Source organism: Jaculus jaculus, chromosome 1, assembly GCF_020740685.1.
Source record: "Jaculus jaculus isolate mJacJac1 chromosome 1, mJacJac1.mat.Y.cur, whole genome shotgun sequence".
Classification (NCBI taxonomy): Eukaryota; Metazoa; Chordata; class Mammalia; order Rodentia; family Dipodidae; genus Jaculus; species Jaculus jaculus.
The window spans coordinates 257,951,486-257,966,371 of NC_059102.1; the positions used below are offsets into that span (position 1 = coordinate 257,951,486).

Here is a 14,886-nt window from a genome sequence, read left to right on the forward strand (position 1 = left end):
TCGCCTAGCAACCCCACCTCTGCAGGCAGCAGCTCGGCTTGCCCTAGCAACAGTAGCCTCTTGGTCCCCACCTGGCCTCCCTGGGGCGTTTCTGCAGTTCTCTGCAGCCCCTTGGTGTGACGGGAAGCACGGAGGCGCAGTTCATTAAGCTCCTGTCTCAGCCGCACTGGTTCAGGAGCTGCTACCCTGGCCAGGCAGAGGCTCTGGGCATCTCCACTCCCATGCACCGACCCCAGGCTTGGGGTGACTGCCACAGCCCCCAGCTGACCTCTGGTACCATGGACGCCCTTGCTGACAGAGCTCAAGAGACCCAAGTAGGTGGCCTGTTCTGCCTCTGAGCTCCCTTTTCCCTTCTCTTCCTTCCAGGCTGGAATTTAGGGGAGTGACTTTCTGAAGGTGACTGGTGTTCAGGTTTTCACTTAGGGGGCATGGCCTGTGGGGGAGTTGAGGGAGTTGAGTGGACTGGTAAAACTTGAAGCTGGCTGTCATTTACTGACCCCTGAGACCTTCTAGGATCCAGGGGCCCTGGCAGAAACCTACCCTAGCCATTCTGTGCTCCTCTGCTTAGAGATCGCTGGGGCTTGGGAACTTTCGAAGTTGAGGTTGCTGCTGCTTCTAGATTGGGCCAAAGGGAGCCATGGCAGGTACAGGGAGCGCTTTTGAGTAGGGGCAACATGGCTTTGGTCCATGGACTGCTCCCAGCATCCCTTACTGATGCTGACGGTTAGCTGCCTCACTAGCAGAGGCTATTTCATGCAAAACATTCTGTGATCCACGTGGCAGTTTCCTAACCCTGCGGAGGAGGCCTCCTCCTTTGGAATTAACAGTAAGAGCAATAAGAACAGTAATAATAATGGTGCCAGACACCAGGCTAAGGCAGTTGGAATGATAGGCCTGTTACTGATCCCTTGTCACAGATAGGAACTATGAGGTTCAGAGATGGTGCCCCTGTGGCCAGGACTGCCTGGCCAGGAAGCATGGAGATGTGCTCTGTCTCAAGTTGGGTTCCTCCAAATTGAACACTTGGTGCTACAGCAAGAAAAGAGGCTCGGGCTGGAGAGATGGCTTAGCAGTTAAGGTGCAGGCCTGTGAAACCTGAGGACCTCAGTTCGATTCCCCAGGACCTGTGTAAGCAAGATGCACAAGGTGGCACATGCATCTGGAGTTCCTTTGCAGTGGTAGAGACTCTGGTGCATTTTCTCTCTCTCTCTCTCTCTCTCTCTCTCTGTGTGTGTGTGTGTGTGTCTGCCTCTTTCCCTCTCTCACTCTCTCAAGTAAATAAACAAGAAAGAAAAAGAAGGAAAAGAGGCTCACAGTGTTTACAGAGAAGAATCCAGAAGAGTTACTAGGTAGTACCAAAAGTGACATCTTGTCACTTTTCCATGACAGGGTCACTGATCCCCTGACCTTAGGCTATACACGAAGGTCAGTCTTGCCCTTTAAGAGATGTGCAGCAGAGATGGCCCTAGGGTTCAGCCTGGCTCACCCAAAGCCATACAATGCCATCTTGGCCTGACTGGGAGGAGCAGGGCCCCAGGGGCTTTTGGCTGGTACTGTGGACAGTGCATGTCTGTGTTTTGTGCTGTAGGCGGATTCCAGAAGGACAGTGTGCTTGTTGCAATCAGATCCCTCCACCGCAGGAGACCTAAAGTTAACCCATGAGGTCGGCTTCTTGGTGCAGGAGGCACCCAAAATCTATTAGAAGCCTGGGAGAACTTTCGATATCTCATTGCTTACTGTGCGAGATATGGAACTGAGGGCCTCATACATGCTACCAAGTGCTCCTCACTGAGAACCTTTCGTTTTATTTTAAAATCAGAGCAAAACTAAAAAAGAAAAAAAAAAAACAGAAGAAGCTTTAAATAGAAGAAAATGTTGCAAGACATATTAATGTACAGCTGTGTACAAATGCAGTCACGAAGTCATTTTTCATATGTTCTAGGGAAGCAGGGACCCGTGAGGGCTAATGAACGTCTAGTATGGCTTTGCTGTTGTAACTTCAGTCTCTATAAGAAACTGGAGTTTTCCTTGGTTTGGGTAGGGAGTATTGGTCTTGCAGAGTTGTGTTTGTCTAGCAGAAAGAAACAAAACAAGTTAAGTGCTTGGCTCATTCTGACATTGATCCTACTGCCCCAAGCCATGCGGCAATGTAGACACTCAGTGAGGGCAGCAGGACAAACAGATGCTCCTGGGCTCAGAGACATCGTGCCTTGAGCAGGCTGTGTGATCATGGGACCTCTCTGAGCCTGCATTTTCTAAGCTGGCACGGTCTCAGCCCCTGCTCAGGTCTCTGAGCATTGAAGGTTCAGAAGAACGCTGTGTTGCAAAGTGCTTGGCCCAGTGCCTGGCTTGCAGCCCATGGGAGCCACTGTGGCCATATGACTGTGGGCTGATTCAAGCTCCTGGGTGGCTGGCTGTACGCAGGCTCCACAAAGACTCCACTCTATCCTGTCCCATCTGCTTCTATCTTGGGAGGACTGAAACATGGGCCCTGGATAGAGGATGGGGAATCCAAGTATTCTGGGTAGCAGATACCCACAGCACCCACCATGAGCGCCTTGAAACAGGACTCTGAGAGGGAAGGCGGGGCTATTAGGAAGCAGGAACTAGTTCTAACTACAAAAATCATATTAGAAGCTGGGCATGGTGGTGCATGCCTGGAGTGCCAGAACTAGGAAAGCTGAAGGGCAGGAGGATCACAAGGTCCAAGCCAGCCTGGGCAGGGCAGCTTAGTAAGACCCTGTTTCAAAGCACACACGTGAACACACACACACAGACACACCACACACACACACACACTCACCTTAGCTCCTGGTCCTGAGTCATCTTCCTCCAGGCAGGGTCTCAGTCTAGCCCAGGCTGACTTGGAGCTCACTCTGTACTTCCAGGCTGGCCTCACACTCACACTCACAGTGATCCTCCTATCACAGCCTCCCAAGTGCTGGAACTAAAGGTGTGTGCCACCATGCAAAGCTCATCTTTTCTTTTTTTAAAATTCATTTATTTGTTCGCATGCATGTAAGATAGATAGAAAGAGAGATAAAGATCATGAGAGAGAGAGAGAGAGCGAGTGCGCGGGAGAGTGAGAGCAAGCTGGGCATGGTGGTACATGCCTTTAATCCCAGCTGGGAAGTGAAGGTATGAGGATTGCTGAGTTCAAAGCCAGCCTGAAACTATATAGTGAATTCCAAATCAGCCTGGGCTAGAGTAAAACCCTACTTCAGAAAACAAAAACAAAAGAAAAGTAAAGTAAAAAGAAAGAAATTGAGGCGGGGAGAGAGTTTGTGTATGTATGTATTGGTGTATTTGGCTCTCTTGCTGCTGCAAACAACCTTCAGACACATGAGCCACTTTGTGCATTTGGCTTACATGAGTACTGGGAAACTGAACTTGGATCAGCAAGCTTTGTAAGCAAGTGCCTTTAATCACTGATTCATTTCCCCAGCCCCCCCCCTTTTTTAATTAAGACAAAATCTCACTCTAATTCATGCTGACCTAGAACTCATTCAGCACCCCAGGGCTGACCTTAAACTCACAGTGATCCTTTTCCCTCAAACTCCAGAGTGTTGAAATTATAGGTGTGAGTCACCATGCCCAGCCTGAGTCATCATTGTAACATGGAGGTCACCCATAGACACCTAAGGGCCTAATTCTACCTAGAGATTGCTTCTTAGTGTTGTTTATTTGCAGAGTGGCAGGGGTGAGGGTTGGAGGGTACTTTTTGTTTATTTGTTTTGAGACAGGGTCTTGGGTAGCCCAGCCTCCAACTCACTATGTAGCCAAGTCTTGAACTCCTGACTCTACAGCCTTAGCTTTCCTAGTGTTGGGATTGCAGGCATGAACTACCATGTCCAGGTAAAAATTTTGGATAGTTACATAGTTATATGTAGCACATTAATATGGATATGTTACTGGGAATTATCAGAATCCAAATATTGAGAAATTTAGCTGAAAAAAAAAAACCCAGATAGCTTAGGTTTCTCTGGAAAATGGGAGGACCTGAACCCCCTCCTCAGAGCTCCCATTCCAAGTGGAGTGCCATTCCCCTTTCAGGGAGCAAGCCTCTCCCAGTTTCTACCATTCTCTCTGCTCTGCGATCTCTTCCCCATATCCTACCCTGACACTCATGTACACCTGATACCTGTGCCAGAGACTCATTGGCATTGCCCTGTAGTTCTGTACCAGCGCTGTAGAGACAACCACAGCCTTGAGTCAGGGGTGTACCTTTTGGGAGCTTTACTGAGTTATTTTGGCTGAGTCAGTTCACCTCTTTGGTCCTTTCCTTTCATTTCGTTTCTTTTCCTTTTTTCCCCTTTACTTTTCTTTCTTTTCTTCTTTCCTTTCCTTCTCTTTTTCTTTCTCTTCTTTTCAAATCAAGGTTACATACCCAGGCTAGCCTCAAACTTGCTATGTAGCTGAGGATGCCCTTGAACCCTTGAATCTCCTGCCTCTTAACTATGATTACAGAAGTGCACCACCATGTCCAGTTTGTGGTTCCTGGAACTGAACCCAGGACTTTGTGTGTAATAGGGAAGTCATCTACCAACCGTCTTCTCCCTACCCTTTCCTTCTTGATTCCCTCCCTCTCTTCCTCCCTCCTTCCTTCCTTCCCTCTCTTCCTTCGGCTGCACTTCTGGAGATTAATCCCAGGGTCTTTTGCATACTTGAAAGCACTCAACTAGTAAACTACACCCGCAGCCCTTGCTTTTCTAGTGTGTGTGTGTGTGTGTGTGTGTGTGTGTGTGTGTGTGTGTGCGTGTGTGTTAAACATATGCCATAGTTTATGTGTGGAAATCAGAGGACAAAGTTAAGTATTGGTCCATACCTCTCACCTCGTTTGAGACTGAGTCTCTCTTGTTTTAGCTCTGTGGATGTCAGACTAGCTGGCCTGCAGACAAGGTGACTTGTCTGTGGGATGCATCCCTGAGGGTCTGGCATGGGCAGAGACCTGGTCTTAGACATCTTTATGTCCCCAGCTCCCAGCCACAGCTTAGCCCTCAGCAGGGTTTCAAAATGCCGCAGACCTCTAACCTCAGCTCTTTCCTCTACGCCTTGGGGTCACAGTGTCCTGCTGGATAGCTGTTTGGTGGTGCAGGCAGGTGTGGACCAGAGCCAAGCTGACTGGGAACAGACACTCCAGGTAGGAGGGCCACATACACCCAGGTACCTGAGCCAGCTGATGTTGGCAAAGGCTGGCAGTAGGGAGATGGTAGGGGCAGTTGCTTACAGCACTGAGGGATCAGGGGAGGGTTAACACATGCCCCAGGGATCCTCCACTGCCAGGAAAGGCCTTGGTCATGATGGGAAGTAGGTGGGCCTCACTCTGGGCCTAAGGCGGCCATCTGTGTAAAATACATAGACATCTCCAGGGAATGTAAGAAGATCCCAATGGAACAATGAACTGTGAGGTCCTAGGTGTGTGTGTGTTGGGGGAGGGCGCTGCTTAAGTGGCTTTGTCCCCTATGAATAGTGCTGCATAGGGTCCCTTCAACATATAGGACAAAGACCACAGTCACAGCGTGGGGAACATGCTGCCCTCCACAGGTGGTAGGTTACCTCCCTAGTTGGTCAAGGAGATAGGAGGCAGGGCTGACCGCTGGGTGGTCTGGACTAGAAGGGGGATGCCCTGAGAGGGTGAAGGGCATCTTGCTTCACTTCTTCCATGTCTCTGTAGGAGCTGCCTGAGGACGTCGAGGACATCGACTCAGCAGGTAGGGGGATAGGGGAGCTGCCCAAGAATGTTCCGGGGTGATCCTTCTCCACTCACTCACTCTGCTTCCTGCCTGAGGTCCTGTCACCCTGTCATGGGGAAAGTCTCAATGGGACGGAGTCATTAAAAGGTCTTCGGGGAATGTCTCCCAAGAACTGGGGAAGCTACAAAGCTTGTGCTCCCCTCCTTCAAAGAGAATGCAGCCCTTGTGGACTTCCACCCAGAATAACCCATACAACGTGTGAGGCCTGAGCCCATTAATGGTGCAGCTGAACCCCTCTGTGAGCTAATGTGTTGGGGTCTCTAGCTGCACTCTGTCCACTCACTCTGCTCCCCGCCACCCCATCCTCAGGCCTGAGGTTGATGGCTGAGGCACAGATGAAGGTCCCAGGGGACTTAAGGGATGATTAGGTAGATGGCAGCGCGTCCTCGCCAACAGCTGCGTGCGCCTCCCACTGCCTTATTCCTTAGGCCCTTGTGCTGCAGGTATCCAAAGAGGCAGACAGGCCACTTCATACATGACAGAACGGAGGCTTGGTGTGTCCCCGTTTTGGTCCAAAAGCCAAGGCTCAGGCCTGTGTGTGGCTCCTGGTTCCTCTTCCTCTTCTTTGGTGTAGGACTAAGAGCTAATTTTAACTAAATGGCTTGATATGATGCCAGTGCTTTCTTCATAGTCTGTGAGGGAGTACAGGGGGCACTATGCACCCCGCGTTGTGCTCACGGAGACAATATCATGTCCCACTGGGCGTCCTGAGCATGCTCCCCCACCCCAGCTGGTCTTTCAAAAGTCTTCTTTGCTAATGTCAACATGCCTCATAGGAGATTTACAGAGTCCAGGTGGGACACTGGGTCTCCACAGCAATGAGAAGTTTAGGATCAAAGAAGTGCAGCTGAGTGAGCTCTGTCCCCTTTCCCAGATGATCTGGAAGCCACATGTCCATCTTTACTCAAAAGTGTGAACCCAGGAGCTGGCAGCTTCAGAGACCCCTGGGAATTAGCAGAATCCTGGGACCTACAAAACCCACAGAACCCCAATCTGCCTGTTAAATGAGGTCTAGTGATTGGCCTTCACATTAGTGTTTGAGAGGCCTTGAACCCTGGTTCTCAAAGTGGATGGCCAGGCCAATGCTAGAATGCATGGCTCTCCCTGGGTAATTCTAATCCACAGCCCATTTGGGGCCAGGAAAAGTGACTGCTTCCAGTTCTCAGGATGGTGAATCGGCCCACAGGGTTTCCTTGGATAGAAAATCCTGCTCATCTAAGCACATTGAGTCTTGGGCTCTGGGGCACTATGGGTCTTTGAGCTCTGGGTTAAGTCTGATGTGGGGATGCTATATTGGGTGGTATGCAAATATACCAGGATAAGTTGGGGTACTGGGCTGTTCATCAGAACTGCTGGGTGGACCACTAGCCACATGATCTGGTGAGCCTGTTGATCTTGAGTTTTGGGGATAGAAGTGACACTTGAGATCTCAGGCGGAGCTGCTATGGATGCAGGTGGTTAGCAGGCTGCTCTGTGTTGGTGCTGGGGAGGAGTTCCAGCTACTACCTCCCCAACTTTATTCCTGATTATAGTCCCCAGGGTCACCCCTCTGCCTGCGACCTTCTGGACTGAGCACTATGGCTAAGCCAGGCCGGGATGTGGAGCTGAGTCGCCTGGTCCAGGACCAACCACCTGGTCAGGTGGCCCCCAAACCTGGACCTCCAAACCCAGCTGAGCACCTACCCAATGTGCCCAGCTACCGTCCCCTAGTCACTCGCATCCCTGTCCTCATTCACCGGAGGACAGCCTTGTCCAACTCCAGCTTCGCCAAGGAGGCCAGGAGCTCCATCCGTCGCCTGGGTAGTGTGCTCTTGCTCCAGCATGTTCTGGCCAAAGCGTGTCATGGGCTTCTGCATGGCTTGGGCTTCTTTCCACGGCTGTGGTGTGGGAACCTGCTCTGTGCTCATGGAAGCCTCCTCCTTTGTTCCTCTACTGATCAAGACCTTCCTCCTGCATTGTGATGACTTGTTGGGGGGGGGGGGGGAGTCACTGACCTTCTCCTCAGGCCTAAAATTCCACAATTAGCAATTTGGTTCTTTGAATTCCACATAGTCACTCATACTCTAGTTTAAACATGTCACTCAGATCTCTAGACCCATGAAGCTTGGGAAGAGAGCTGGTGGAGGGGGCAAGGGCCATGAAAGAAGGAAAATAGAAGTGTGTGGGCCTACTTCAGATAGAATCTCTCAACTATGAGTCTGATGCCAGCTGTACTCCTGAGCACTGTTGACATGTGGTCAGTGAGTTCCATTTCAGGAAGGCAGAAGCTGGCACATGTGAATGGGCAGGCCAACAGGAAGGATTCTGTGGGGGCCCAGTGCAGGTGGAGGGTCTGTCTGGAGTGGTCTTCAGGTTACCACTGCCCACTGATAATGGCAATGTGCCCAGACAGGCCCAAAACACTGGGTTGAATCCTCTTTTCTTAAAGTAATTTTTTGTAAACAGAGAAATCTCTACCATTCTAATGGAAGGTGGCAAGCTACACATATTGGCATGTACCTATCCCAGCACTCCAGAGATAGGAGCATCAAAGGTTCAAAGCCACCCTGAAACCCTGTCTCAAAATAAAAACAAAACAGATGGTGTTGATAGAAATAACCACAACCACCCTGGTGTTGTGTATTTTGGGGATCCCGGTAAGACACAGGAGCTTGCTGAAGTCTCATAGCCCACATGGCTTTTGGCCCCAGAGGCACTAGCTATGACAGTACTGGCCTGATGCATACCCTCTATACTAAGGATGGAAAGAGAATAAAGTGGTATTGTGTCTCAGTCTATGTTACTCTTTGTCTAGTCTGTGCATCTGGAATCATCTCTGATCTTCCTGGGCCCTGGGGACTCCACAATGGGAAATATTCCCTATAATACTCTGAGACAGTGGCTGACTCAGTGACAGTGTGACACATGATGATTTTAGGTGTTTAGACAAGGAGGGGCTGGAGAGATGGCTTAGTGGTAAAGGCATTTGTTTGCAAAGCCAAAGGACCCAGGTTCAATTCCCCAGGACCCATGTAAGCCAGATGCACAAGGGGGCACAAGTATCTGGAGTTCATTTACAGTGGCTGGAGCCCTGGCGTGCCCATTCTCTCTCTCTCCATCTCTCTTTCTCTCCCTCTCTTTCTCTCTGTTAAATAAATAAATAAATAGATGTTACGGACAAGGAAACAACAAAGAATAGCAGCAACGCCATTCCTGGTCTGGGCATGGGGGATCACACTTGAGACAGGATTGAAAGTTCAAGATCAGCCTGGGCTACACAGCAAGACTGTCTCAAGTCAAAGCATGTCAGGGATGCCACTTGGCACCTTCTGGCCCAGATCTGAACTCTGGCTCTGCAGCTTGTAACTTCCCTATACTTTAGTTTCCTGATCCATAAAGTGGAACAAAGATAACAACTTTTCCAGAAAGCGTCTAGAAAAGTTAAAAGTTAATATAGCTGGGAGTGGTGGTGAGAACCGGAGACTACATAGTGAATTTCAGGTCAGCCTGGGCTAGAGTGAGACCTCAAAAAACCAAAAAAAAAAAAACCCAAAAAAAAAAAACCCAAAAAAAACCAAAGGAAGGAATTGCTGGTCACAGGCAGGCACATTGGCAGTGCTTAACAGTAAGCATTGTTTTCAAAACCTTGTAAATAATATAATGTTAATCTATTTCTAACGTTATTCTTAGTCTAGAAATCAATATCATACAAACCAATGCCATTGCTATTTGAGCTCAGCCACTTGCGGATCCATCCTCAGCCCAGGCTTAAGGAGGCAGTCTTGCTGCAGGCAGAGCTCTCCGTTGCCTGCAGGGCGGGGACCTTGAGCACGCGTGGCCTGGCTGCCCCTGAAGTCCTTCTCTTGCAGCCCCTAGCTCGGGGCTGCCTCTTCTTTCTCCCTGGGGCCCAGAGGATCTCTTGTCAGTCTATAAAGGATCTCCCTTCAAGTTTTCAAAACTTCCCATTCTTTCTGGTTGTCTTCCCAAGGAGAGCTTAGGTCCCAAAACTGGAAGGTTGCTGAAGTTTCTTAGACTTCGAGGAAGCTGCCTTGCCTGTCCATCCCCTCCCAACACGCAGGCCCAGCACTAGATAATCCTGTGGGCTCTGGTAAGGGAATTGACTAACCCTTCCTGCTCCAGGGCTTCCATAAGGAATGAGCCCTTCTCCCAGCTCCTACCAGTGGCCTGGATGAGGATGTGGCAATCCAAACCCTACCTCCCTAAAGGCCTTTCTGTAGGCACTCCAGAGAGCTCTAATAGGTGTTGCAGGGCTCAGCTTGGAGCCAGAAAAGAAACGCTCCTCCATCACATAGTTTTGAGTCAGAGGTACTCGGCTCCCCTTCTTCCAAAAAAGGTTGCTAATTACTTCTCTTCTTCTACTGGGTGGTTCAGAGTCCCCTTCGATCTCATTTCCTCTGAACCCTGACACTCCCTCGCTTGGTGTTAAGTAAAACTTTGGGCCCAAGAAGCTGTCTCAAACCTTTATCACGAACCCAGCATCTTAGCTTCCTCCATCCAGCTATAAAGGCTTTCCCTAGGGAAAGTTATTGCCAAGGTTGCTCCTCCCTGCTAAAGGCCAGGCCTGGGGCCAGCTGCCTCTGCTGTGGTGAAGGGCACCAAGCCAGACACCAGCATCCTCTGAGTCCCAGAGGTGCAAGCCACACCCGGGATCCCCGAGAGGACCTGATTCTCAGGGTGGGGCAGTAAGCTCTTCAGAGTCTCAGATGGACAGAGGGTGACTTCTTGGGACTCCTGGTGTGGATACGGACAAGTGCCAGGCAGCTTCCCTCTTGGGAGAAGTATGGCCAAGACACTCGTTCCTGTGGCAGGAGGGACCTCCCGTGTCTGCACCGGAGTCCTTCGAGACTGTGAGACTTTGCCCCCTGCCCTTTCCTACAGGCTTGGAAAGCACTGTTGCCCTCACTGTGAGATAGAGAAACCGAGGGTCTTAGAGGGGGAGTGGCCAGGTCCCAGGCACGTGGATTCACTCATCCTCCCCCCCAAAGATCACCTCTGCTTGCCATGCTGGAGGCCAGGAGAGGGTTCAGTGGCATGCAGGTGTTTTTTTTTTTGGGGGGGGGGGTCCTGTGCTGAGGCTGGGTGGCAGTGGTGCTCAGAGGGTGATGGGTGTATGAAGCTCTGCTGTGGGTGGGTGTGTATGGGGGGATAATGCTGCCAGCACCCTCCAAGCATGCCTTGAGGATTTCTTCAGGGCTGGTTGGCTCGAGGACCTGACTGTCTGACTGTCCTCTCCTCCCTTTCCCCAGTGCCTGCCACGGAAGAGCACCCAGAGGTGCAAGTGGAAGACACGGATGCTGACAACCACCCCCTCATCTTGGAGGAAAAGTCGCTTTCGCCACCTCTGCCACCAACTTCACCAGCCACCTGTGACACCCTCGTGGTCCCTGGCTCAGCCACGGGCACCCACAGGTCACCCTTTATGCTTTACTTGGGGCTTTTTGTCAGCATTGTACCACCTGTTTTTTGTTTTTCTTTGAAGAGGAGAACATGAGGTAGAGAGAGAAGCAGTGGGTTTTAAAGGTCCCAGCTACCGGTGACAGGAGCCGGGCTAAATCCCCGCTCCTGCTCCTCTACTGCCTGGCTTAGGGCTCTGTAAATGAGCTCTTAGAGGAGGCCTGTCCCAGCTGCCCTCAGAGGCAGGTTAGACAGGTACTGTAATAAGTAATAAGTAATAGAGTGGCACATAATAATGTGACAAACGACTTCTATGCCCTCTTTTGTTGTCTAGTGGAATGTTGTTTACTAAGATTATATATATTTATAGACTAAGAATATTATTAGAAATAGACTAACATATTGTTTAAAACAAGGTTTTAGCTGAGTGTGGTGGCCCACATCTTTAATCCCAGTGCTCAGGAGGCAGAGGTAGGATGATTGCTGTGAGCTTGAGACCACCCTGAGACTACATAATGAATTCCAGGTCAGCCTGGGCTAGACTGAGACTTTCCATCAAAAAAGCAAAACAAGGGCTGGAGAGATGGCTTAGCGGTTAAGCACTTGCCTGTGAAGTCCAAGGACTCCAGTTTGAGGCTCGATTCCCCAGAACCCACGTTAGCCAGATGCACAAGGGGGCACATGTGTCTGGAGTTCGTTTGCAGTGGCTGGAGGACCTGGCACGCCCATTCTCTCTCTCTGCCTCTTTCTCTCTCTGTCTGCCACTCTCAAGTAAATAAATAAAAGTAACAAAAAAATTTTAAGAAAAGCAAAGCAACAAAAAAGGTTTAAAAACATTTACTTTTAAGCATTTCCTATATATATGGTTAGGAATTTCTAGGTTGTCAGAGGGTTTTTATTTTTACCCTCTTAACAATTCTTTTCCATGCGCAGGATCCAAGCTAGGCCCTCACGTGCTAGGCAAGTGATCTATCACTTAGCACGTTTTTAACTGTGCAGTACAGTATAGTGACATGTTTGCACAGCATCAAACAACAGCTCCCTGGAACAGTCTTGCATGGCAACCTCCATATCCACCTACCAGCCCTTTGCCCTCTCCTCCCTCCCCACCCAACCCCTGGCCTCCATCACTCCGTTTTTCTGTCCCCATGGGCTGGGCTACTCTGATGCTGTTTGACCTTCTGTGACTGATTTCGCCGATTATCACTGTGCACCACTGTCACGACCTCAGTATAGCTCGTGATGGAACTTCCTGCTTTCTGCACGTTGTTCTTCACGTGCTGACTGCAGCTTCCTCGCCCAGTCAGGCAGTGGCATGTAGGCTGTTTCCATTTCATGGTTAATACGAATGTGAGGGTGCAAATTCAAGAGCCTCATTCAAATGCTTTTAGGTAAATATTCCGAGGAGTATTAATGGATCATATATGGTTTTATTTATTTGATTTACTTTCTGAGGAACTTCCATATCAGCTTTCGTAGTGGCTGAGCATTTCGTATTCTCAGTAGCTGTACAAGGGCTCGAATGTATCCTGTGTCTGATTCGGCGAATTCAACAGGGAACTGATGGAGCTGTGAGCTGTGTCCTGGGCTCGCTGAGACTGTAATTCTTTTCTTGTGTTTAAATATGAGGGTCTTCAGCTGCTACGTCCAGCCACTCTGTTCTGGAAGGCTCCTGATCTCAACTGATACGTTCTTCAAGAGCTCATCACAAGAGCAAAAATTGAGAGAAAATAGCCATCTTTCTAGTCAGCAAGTGCAGAATGATCACTGATTGTTCCCCCTCAGCTTAAATACAGTTTTTCACAAATCACTGTACTGTCTATAGCTGTATATGCTGGACCTTTGCCTGTGACCTGGCTCATATGGACCCAAAACCTCACTCAGCTGCACTTTACAGAGAAGGAAATGGAGGTGGCTCATAGCACCAAAGTTATAGCATTGGAGTACAAACCCAAATTTACCTGATATTAAGTCGATGCTGTTGGCTTAAGTCTGAGGAGATGTGCAGAATGTGATCCCAAGAGCAGGAACCTCTCTTCCCTTTCTGCCACCCTCCAGGCAAAAGAGGACCCTTTGGGCAGTTTCACCATGCCGCCCTGCCTCCTCCCCCCTCCCCTGAATTGGTTATAGGTGATCTTCAGAGTCAAAGCCATCTGCTTAGGCCCCTCTTCTGTCTGGGTCCCTGCAGGAAGAAGCTGCCTTCTCAGGATGATGAGGCTGAAGAGCTCAAGGCACTGTCACCAACTGAGCCCCTGGGGGTCGCCTGGTCGGACCCCACCACCCCACAGGAGGCTGAGTGAGTGGGGTCACTTCTGGAGTCTCAGGAAGCTGAAGCTGGGAGGATGGGCAGGCAAGGGGATGAGCAGGGAACCTAAATGGTTATAGATCTGCACCCAAGGCCCACTCTGCCAGAGGCTGTAAGACAAGGCTGGCTGTTCTGCCTAGGCCACTCCTGGTTGGCCCAGGAGTTCTACAGACTTAGCAGAATGGGCTTGGACTCTGGGCTAGCTGTGCGCACTGCAGCAGGGTTCAGAGAGGGAGGGGTCTGTAGGCAGCGTCTCTGCAAAGCATCCTCACACTAAGCCCTGAACAAGTCCGTGGGGAGAAGGTGGGCACAGGATCCGTAGTGGGTCCCAGTTCAGTGTTCCTGACCTCTGCTCAGCTCTACTTGGCCACATCTCCAGACTGGACCTGGGAATCTGCATTTCCACAGCTCCCTGGTGATTCTGGTGTAGCTGGTATGTGCAAAACAGTGGCTATAGGCCACAGTGATGGCATTGGAGCATGGGTTTCTGGCATCTAACTGTCCCCAAGGCTGGGCCAGTGTTAGGTGTTTTTCTAAAAGGTTTCAGTAGCCCTGGTTGATGGTGAACGCCCAGCTACGAGCTCTGGTTTAGACATCATCATGATCCCCAACCATGACCCTTGCATTAGCTACAGGAAACTCTAGGTCGGCCTACCTTTTTCCTTCAAGTCCTTTTTCTGTCCATAATTTTATACAGTTTGTACTTACCAGAGTTATAGAAAGTTGAGAAAAGAACTCGGGGAATCCCCCGTTGTTCTTTTTGGTGCAGTGGAATTACATTTTATGCACCAGAATAAGGACGTTAGGATTTAACAACAGAAAAAATGGTGGCCCGCACACTTCTAATTCCAGCACTGGGAGTGTGAGACCGGCCTGTGCTACAGAATGAGGTTCAGATCAGCTTGTCCTAAAGTGAGACCCGGCCTCAAAATATAAAAACAAAACAAGCTAACTAAAAAAAGAGTTAAAAGAAAATATAGCAGGGATCACACATAATAAAAATTACTCTTGGGCTAGAGAAATGGCTTATCACTTAAGGTGCTTACTTGAGAAGGATAAGGAACCAGCTTCAACTCTCCAGAACCCACGTAAGCCAGATGCACAAGGTGACGCATGCACACAAGGTGGCACATACATCTGGAGTTCAATTGCAGTGGTTAGAGGCCCTGGCGTGCCATTTCTCTCTCTCTGTCTTATAAAAAAAAATTACTCTTGACATAACATAAGGTGGTCAACATGGAGACCCATGTATTAGCTAGGCAGGTTAAGTCACTATAACCAATAGGCCTTCGAGGTTCAATGGCTGAAGGGACAAGACAGCTCACGTCATAGTCATGGCACTAACTAGTTGTGTGTTTCAGGTCAATGAAAGGCTCTGTTCCATGAAATCATTTAGAAACACAGGTGACACAGTGACTTGTCCACAAGCGTGTA

At 49.6% G+C, this 14,886-nt stretch overlaps 1 protein-coding gene across 1 annotated transcript in view; it reads left to right on the top strand.

Annotated features, from left to right (window-relative positions):
* The window catches only part of Cngb1 (cyclic nucleotide gated channel subunit beta 1), a 76,864-nt gene that overhangs the window by 27,500 nt on the left and 34,478 nt on the right, over positions 1-14,886 (top strand). The window contains exons 16-21 of the mRNA XM_045143079.1: positions 108-314; positions 514-644; positions 5,065-5,140; positions 5,675-5,711; positions 11,000-11,162; positions 13,336-13,443. Coding sequence (XP_044999014.1) covers positions 108-314; positions 514-644; positions 5,065-5,140; positions 5,675-5,711; positions 11,000-11,162; positions 13,336-13,443 — 722 coding nt within the window. The remainder of the gene's footprint in view (positions 1-107; positions 315-513; positions 645-5,064; positions 5,141-5,674; positions 5,712-10,999; positions 11,163-13,335; positions 13,444-14,886) is intronic.